Genomic DNA, 8,980 nt, shown 5'->3' with positions numbered 1-8,980 from the left:
ATAACCACAGTCATTACTACCAGTAGATAGATCTTGTACATAGCTCTTCAGTTGTCAATCTAAGTATTCAGTCTTATATACTGATAAGGAGAAACGTATGAGCTGAGCACGTGGAAGTGGCTGAATGAGTGTTGAGATTGAATCTATCTAATACAAAGGAAGATCTTCTAAGTAACTAAACCAGGCTCTGAGATGGTTTATACGGAGACCAAAACAGAGGGTTAGGGTTAAATATGCCCCATTTTTCACAGGTGACTAGATGCTTCGCGGTTCGGCCTCCAATTCTGTCATAATGTACCTCCCGCAAGGGCTTTGGATTGAATGGCAGCACAGCACACCGGAACTCCACAGCATGTGTTTTTTTTATTCAGACATCTCCTATTTCCGCTTTTTTGAAGTGAGTTCTTCAGGTATGGTGATAAAAATTGAGGGATAGCGAATAGACTGGATCTAAACAAATAAGGCGTTGGGCATTTGCGTCACTGGGAAATAGAACTAAAGAAGAAAGCGGTGAATGAATGAGAAGGCAAGCAAAAGAAGAAGGCGGTAAGCCGGGTGCAAGGAGAAAGTGTAAGATAAGGAAAGTAACTAAAGAGGAAGGCGGTAAGTTGAACAGACAAGAGCAAATAGAGAAAGCGGTGTCAGACCTGCTTAGTCAATAATGATCTATACCCGTCTACTCGCTCGAGCCTCCCGAGTAAGTACTTCCTTATAGTATGAGTACAATGCAATTCTCATGATACTGACTTGAGCTTTCAGGTGCGACGACGATGGCGATGTCTAGGCGCAACGGTCATGCTTGCTTGACTACTTACTACCGATATTGCCAAGTATTTGAAAGATAGCTACTTTTAGTGGCTTATCTGGGTACGAGGGACGAGGAATGTATGTGGTAGGGCTATGATGATCGAACTTGGAACTAAAATATTTAGTCTGCCTGATTGCGTCTTGGAGGAGGATTTTCTTTTCTTCTTCCTTTATAAAAGGGGATGGTCCACAGCGTTCTACTTGAGATAAGGTGTTATGACCCATCCAGCATGCAGGTCACAGGACAGGCCCCGCCAACAGAAAAGCCAGGGATTACGACCCAAAGCACGAATACGCCTAAAGGAGATTAGGTAATCAAGGGTTAGGGTTACAGGGTTGGATTACCAGGATCACCAGGAGCACAGCTCACCAGGCTCACTTGGATCACCACGGTGATCCATGAGGTACGACAAAGACGGTGAGCCACACTGAAGAGCTGGATATATAAGGACACGTTCATTACCATTAGATAGACCACCAGGATATAGCTCTTCAGTCGTCAATCTAAATATTCATTTGTTACACACTTGAATAGCCCCAAAGGCGAATGAACAGCACTTGTACGGATTACTCAGTTATATTTCCGTATTCAGTGGATTCTACTTTGATACTGCTCTTGTTAGCATAAACCCTTTGTATACTACAGATCTTCGGATATTGCAGTGCAGTTCTTTACATATATGCTGCATACAGCAGAAACGAAGCGCACATAAAACTCGATGCTTACATTTATGGAAACAAGTACAGAGCTCTATTAAATAGTAGCGCTTAAGGAAACTTCATATTCCTCAGAATTATCAACAAGGCATATATTGATTAGCATCAGAAGAAGGAAACCTATGATCTCCTCACTGTAAAAGAACAGATCGTTGCATATAATCAAGGTATAATCGATATGGAAACTGATCATCTACTAGTCTTAATCCAAGATTATATGATGTCTATCGCCTTTGATATCACAGATACAGCAGGATACAAGTTGATTCTAAGCATTTCTTGGCTCAGAAAGCATAATTCTCGAATCGATTAGACTACTGGCCAGATCTCTTGGGAACAAGCTGTATCCAACAGGATGGTTGCAATCAACGACGCAGGATCGAATTCAGTTACTGAAGGATACTCAAGAAAAGAGGCTTCACACGGATTCACACATACCTCCAGATCAGCAAGGCTGATAGCTCAAGAAGAAGAATCTAGCGGAAAGAACGCCACCATCGTACCAGGGTCCTCGCAGGTTACAGAAATAAGGATGCAGGCACCAATACGAGACATTTGGTCTGCACCAGGGCAACACACCACGAATCAAGACAGAAACCAGAAACCAGCACCTAGGAAGATCGCTCCGCCCCGGACCGAGATCCAGAAGCTTCAGAAACCCTACTCTGCAGAAAGCCAGAATAATCCACCACAGCCCCATTGGGATTGACGGAATTCCAATCAAAACCACCAAACAAAGGATCATTAGCCAAAATATCCTCAGCCGATACCACTTCGCGAACTGACGCGGCAAGATTACGCTCCTCCTCCTCGCGGCGTTCCTGCTCATCCAACTCGTCGAGAGACTCAAGGCCCGCGTTCACCATTGAACCAGAACTAGGGCGCCGTCGCCCTCGAAAGAAGGAACGAACAGCTGCCGAAGCAATGGGCAAGGGCTCGTGCAACCCAAGCGTGCCTGTACAGATGAGGACAGCAAACTAAGGCCACACGGGCACAAGAACAGGGTGAAAAACCTGTCTTAGACCTGTCCAAAGGGTTCAAAATTGAAAAGAAGAGAAAGGATGCTTGATTGTTGCCTATAGCTAAAGAATTTGAAAAGTGGGTGGTATCCTTTATATGTATGAGGACCCTTGACCCACTGTACTCCATGTCCCACGGACTACCACCCTGGCCACCACAACACCATCTGAGCACCACGCGAAGCAAGGGACTTGCGTTGGGTGCGTAAACGGGCAAGATGGGCAGCGGACTCCGAAATCTTCATACGAGCCTCATCCAGGACCTCCAACGCCCGACGATGGGCCTCCTCGAACTTCGCCTCTGCTTCCCGCTCCTTCGACTCTAGCTTCTTGTCCTCCGCCATAATGCGCGAAACTAGAAAAGGGGAGGGCCGTCAGAGCGGACGTGGAAAAGGAAAGGAAGGACACTCACGAGCAGAAACGGGAACCTCACAACCATCGCAAGAACGGGCACGACGAATACACTGAGAACAACGCTTCGTGTCATCCATCATCTTGCACACCAGACTCCGAGAAGCACACGCAGTACAAAGCATAATCTCGAAACCAAACTGATCAACAGCCAAGAAAAGACGGTTACGCTGCTCGGTCTTCTTGGAAAAAGGTTTGTCGACTCTGTTCGACATCTCGATTAGGAAGGCATGATCCAGCGTACAAAGAACTGGCCAGGAAACTTACGAAAGATCGTTGAGAACAACGACTGATAGGAGGGAGATGATGTTATGATCCATCCAGCATGCAGGTCACAGAACAGGCCCCGCTAACAGAAAAGCCAGGGATTACGACCCAAAGCACGAATACGCCTAAAGGAGATTAGGTAATCAAGGGTTAGGGTTACAGGTTGGATTACCAGGATCACCAGGAGCACAGCTCACCAGGCTCACTTGGATCACCACGGTAATCCATGAGGTACAACAAAGACGGTGAGCCACACTGAAGAGCTGAATATATAAGAACACATTCATTACCATTAGATAGATCACCAGAACATAGCTCTTCAGTTGTCAATCTAAGTATTCATTTGTTACACACTTGAATAGCCCCAAAGGCGAATGAACAGCACTTGCACGGATTACTCAGTTATATTTCCGTATTCAGTGGTTACTACTTTGACACCGCTCTTGTTAGCATAAACCCTTTGTGTACTTCAGATCTTCGGATATTGCAGTGCATTCATTACATAAGGGTAAGCTCTTCTCTTGTAGTGTTGGCTTCGAGGCTTTTCGGAACTCTGTTCCTAGACAGAGTAAGGAACAAAGACGAGTCCATATATATATGCAATCAACACCGAGCAAGGGACACATATCTACAAAAAAAAAAAAAAAAAAAAAGCAGCCATTGCATAAAAGCAAAAGTTATATCAGATAGTCTGTCCGCATTGCCCTTTACCCTGAGTTGTCGGGTTTGTCTTATCGGATGAGGACTGGGACTGGGTAGTCTGAGTAGCCTGGTTAGAAACTGGCCAGGACTGAATTGACTGTCTTGCTCTCCGAAAGCAGACCGGCGTTTCTGCAGACAGGTAATATCCTCGAGCATTTAGTCCTCAAAAGGGGAAAGAAGCAGATAAGTCTCTGCAGGATCGGAAGAATTATAGCTGATAATATGATAATATTGATCAGACAATACAACAATGAAAACCCGCTTCTATAGCCTGCCTGTCTTTACATCAGACCTGCTGCACTTCTTAGAATTCCATCTAACCTTTCGATAAGCTCTGAAACTGCTGCTTCTGCAAGCAGAGAACTAATACAGACTATCAGCCTAACTCAATTTTGTTGAAGCAGTATTATAAACAAATATATTATTACTGCAGATGAAAAAATTCTGTAGGGCAATAGAAGTGAAATCAAGAATGCTGGAAAAATAAGCTTCGACAAGTATCTGTATATTCTTAACAAATACGATTTTATTATGCTAAGAAGGATCTATCTGGGATAACTCTTAGCAGGTATTTCAGTAGTGCTGATAGAAGTGTATTAAGAGTAAGAAAATCGAGTGATAATTACAGAGTTTTGTACATCTCAAGTACTTATTCTGCAAGACTATTTAAGTACTGTCTGATATAAAAAGTATACTTCCTACCTAGGTACTAATGTATGCAAGGATTCTGGAAAGTATCAGTAAAAAGTATATGTCTGTGCTTTACTGATATTGCTACTCTGGAAAGGATTAGCGAAAAGCATATCTCTGTACTTTACTGATATTGCTACTCTGGGAAGGATTAGCGAAAAGCATATTTTGAGGGGAAAATATGTGCTATAGTTATCTGTTTACAAATCCGGAACTTTATAGTCCAGGCTGATAAAGTATCAATTATTGTTATATAGAGAACTTATATGTAGATGCTATTTGGAGGAAGAAGCATGGTAGCCTACTATCGATACTAACCAAAGCTTTTACTTGCTAGTCGAGGGCATGAGGTTGGTTACACTGCCAGAGTCATGTAAGTTAACATTCAATAGTATAGTGTACGGGAAGGTATATATCTGTCACTGTACATGACTATATCCTCCGTTATTGCCTCGAACAGGGCTATACAGGGCTTTAAGAAATTGTCTATAGTTATATACTATACAGGTAGTAGCTGATACGTTACCCAGAGAAATGTAACAGTGGTATACATGACATGAACATATCTACCAACTCAGGCAGAACTGCTAGGGTCGATCGCCCGGGCGAGAATGTCTTCCCCTTCTGGTAGAACGACTTTCCCCTCTGGAATGTCCAGGGGGGAAACGAGCTCTCGGGCTGCGACACAGCAAAGGTTCCCGAGCCAGGACGCCCTTTTATCATTAGTTACATTTGGACCGGATCCGTTCTGGTACACTTGCTTCGGACAACATACCAGATAAAGTTACGAGGTGCTTATACCTTGTACTAGCCAGGCCTGCTGATTTGATCGGGCTGCTATTCGTTCCTCGTACTTCCAAGAGAGCTAAAGGTTTGATTCTTGATTCTATCCAATCGCTTCTAAATAATCTCTACTTGACTCTATACTTGCAGTCTGGCAATTTGTTAGTACAACTCTATCAAACTATATCCAGTTAGAAAGTTCAAGTATAGAATACAACAGTACGACTCGGCAGACTATATAGTAGGCAAAATAGCCGGATTTTCACTAGCTTGCTATTTATTCTTCCAAGCCTTCTATCTTACAAGGAACTGAAAGATCTGCTTCTACCTGTACTGAATCAACCTTTATATAAGTATATATACAAATAATTATTTATAATTTTGCTAATGCAGGTTACAGCATCCAGCATATCAAGCTCTAATAAACGGCAATGCAAGAGCTCTCCCGAAAGCACTGATAGAATCAGCCTCGAGACTATTTACAAGAAGATACATATCATATTTGAACAGCAAGAGCAGATAACAGATTCTCTGTATCAAGCATTTGCAAAAGCAGAAGCTCGGATATTGGAATAAGTCTATACACTACTGACAGATCAATCTGAAAAAATCAAAGTAATAGCTAAGGTAGCTAGGTTGGATAAACAGATCGAGCGAGGGTCAGAGGAGCTTGACTACCAGTTAGATGAGAAGATAATAGATGTAAAAATTGAGCTCGAGGATTGGGTTAAAGAAGAATTTGGAGAAGCAATTGATACTATTAAGGAACAGATCACCCGAGCTCATGTTAGCATTGAATTCGAATGATTCATATCATTTTTCTGGTCCCTGTGATGCTGGAACTTGTGGTGTCCATCCCAGTGATTACGACGGTGGTTCGCTTCCATCAACAAAAGTCATTATAGCGTGAGCAGTCTGCGGACACCATTTAGCAAAGCTTTCAATAGGATGTTTCTGTCAAGGATACTACAAGGTACTTCACCCAAGATGCAGCATTAATCAAATGTGAGAGCAGGATAGCCTTATGTATGCTGGAGGACGGCCCCTCCTAGGTATAAGCTGCCTGTAACTATAGTCAATGCTATATGCTCCTCCTGCAGGCTCCCCCCTACCCAAGTGCCGCTGCTGTACAAATTTCGTATGACAGTTCTTTTGATGGTATAGTCTTTGTTTTGGGTGATGATTATTGCTTGCTGATTCGGGCAGGTCAATCTCTATGTTACTTCTTTGCCTGTCTAGACTTATGAATACGCTGTGGTGCATCTCAACAGCGGGTTGGCAGTCCTCTAGTGCATTCGCTTGCAGATGAGTAGATCGAGCAATAGCTTAATAGGGATGTTCGTGTTTCCACGACGTCCCAGGGATATCTGGGGGATCTAAGGGGATATTTTCCTTATGCGTCATTTCGTCTCGAATACGCTCGCGCTCCTTTGATACTTGATACATGTAGGGGCAGCGATGCCTTTTGGTACTCGATTTGTGGCAGTTTTCACATGTACTTGAATAGTTTCTATGATTTAAACACTTAATGAGCTATCCGGATGAGATGTATTAGAGCGAAAGCAAGGTTATAACTATCCAAAGGTTTGATCTGCTGTACTTGCGAATGGCGTAATTCCAGCTTCCACAGATCGTGCCGAACACCCTACACAGATACGCGCGTACTGATCGTAGCGTAGAAAGTGAATCAACGGAAGCTCCATAATGCAGCGAGTGCAAACTACAAGCGTATTATCGCTCCATGTGTTCAGACCCTGGTCGCGACAGCTATAGCAAATCTCAGGCTTACCAGAGCTGCGGTGTCGAGGGTTACGGCGAAGGCTGCAGTCAGTGCACTCATACCATAGATCTTGAAGAGAAAAGGGAGGAATAGACGGAAGCCAAGTGAGCTCTTCCGGTATTGAATTGGCGCCATCTAGGGAGGACAGCTGTGCTATTGCAGTGCTTCCTCCGACGCTATGAACAAATTCTTTCTATCAAGATATTAGATCTTCTAATTCTGGGATATTATACAAAGAGAGTCAAACCTGGGATTCATATTTGATTCGACATTCCTGACTGTCAAAAGTCTTTGTATAGCTTCTATTCTGGTGCAAGCGTTCGAAGTGGTTGGGGGAGTGATTCTTGTGGCAGCTGCGGCATTGCTTGATTGTTTGGCTGCTGATAATGTAGAGACCGTGAAGATGTCTTTGGTGGTTCTCTCCTTTATCTTGACAACGTTGAAAGAAGCCTATAGCAATATCGACGCTAATGTATACGCCTTTGGGCTGATCTCGTCCTGATAGATGGATATAAGGGAGGCCTTCGCCATATCCGAGTCTCGAACTCCGGCTAACCTGCTCGAGATTCAAGAATCCTCTGGAAGGTATATAAGAAACGGTTGTCTCATTAATCTTAACCTGATAACAAAGTTCCTGCTTGGAAACAGGCGGTTCTCCAACCCTAGTAGGAACATTCAGCTCATTATCGCAAAAGTCGCGCAGAATCTCAATATACTCCTCAAAATCCTGCATGAGATCAGGGGGGAAGGCTGAAGCGTATGAGGTGAGATCCAGAACATTGTCAATATTTCGCCACGCCTCTGATCCCTCAATAAGATCGTATGAATCATAGCGCCAAGCAGCATATGAACCCGGCTGATCTATAATGTTCTCCGCTCGAAATGATCTGAGTTGTTTATTGAATGCAATGTTGCTACTCTTGTTGTGCAGTACGTAGGTATTATCGCTGCTCTTATAGATAACAGGCTCATCTTTAAGCCTCTCGAGACAATATGATGCAGAGCGTTGTTGCAGAGGTTTCGATCGCAGTATGCTTGATTTCAAAAGTCTGATCAAGTAAGTCAAAGGGGGGGGTTTTGGGCCGGGGTAGTTTTGGGCCACCCTGGCCACCCTCGTCAAATACACACACCCATATATATATATACTGTTTATCTATTCTATTCACCCACCACGATGCAATCCTCCTCATCAGTAGGTAATTCGACATCGCTCTCTTCATTCAGACTATCCTCGTGGCGATTAGCCGCGTTTTGAGCTCTCTGTATATCCTCAATCCCTGCAAACTTCGAATTCGGATCCATATCAACCTTTCTTCTTTTACTAGGCCTCAGAGCCTCAATCTGCCTTTTCAACGCTTTATTTTCCTCCAATGCCTTGGCAAACTCGAGATCCCTCTCCCCATAAGCCTTTTTTATCTTCTTGAATAGCATACGGCGGCCTGGTTCCGTTCGAAGTTGTTGCCGATTCTCTAGCAGCTGATAGTATAGCTGTTTAGCCTTTCGAGGAGTTGAAAAGAGGACTGGCTGGCTTGAGGAGGCTTTTGGGGAAAGACGAGGTGCTGTTGATTGTGCTGAGCCTGAATTGGACTGGGTCTGACGGCTTGGTTGACTGTTCTCGAGGAGAAGAGGGCTCAAGAGGGCTTTTGAGGGTCTGAGAGGCCACAGACCAGTTACTTTCCATCCAGATCTAATATTCTGGCTTGAAAGGCCTTCCAGTCGAGCCAGACGATAGTTGCTGAGGAATAAACGCTTGCCTGCGATAGTTGAATCGCCCCATTGGCCCATATTGCTGACTTTCTTTCTG

General features: G+C 43.9%; 1 protein-coding gene across 1 annotated transcript; it reads right to left on the bottom strand.

The window, feature by feature from the left end:
* Positions 1-2,135: 2,135 nt before the first annotated feature.
* M406DRAFT_249642 (uncharacterized protein) lies at positions 2,136-3,169 on the bottom strand (the record flags this gene model as incomplete). Its single annotated transcript, XM_040916628.1, has 3 exons — positions 2,136-2,400; positions 2,706-2,898; positions 2,956-3,169. 3 exons carry the CDS (start codon positions 3,167-3,169, stop codon positions 2,136-2,138), a joined length of 672 nt encoding a protein of 223 aa, XP_040779397.1.
* Between the last annotated feature and the right edge of the window lie 5,811 nt (positions 3,170-8,980).

Source organism: Cryphonectria parasitica, assembly GCF_011745365.1.
Source record: "Cryphonectria parasitica EP155 unplaced genomic scaffold M406scaffold_2, whole genome shotgun sequence".
Lineage (NCBI taxonomy): Eukaryota > Fungi > Ascomycota > Sordariomycetes > Diaporthales > Cryphonectriaceae > Cryphonectria > Cryphonectria parasitica.
The sequence above is the reverse complement of the archived record's forward strand: the minus strand, read 5'-3'. Positions and strand labels throughout refer to the sequence as shown.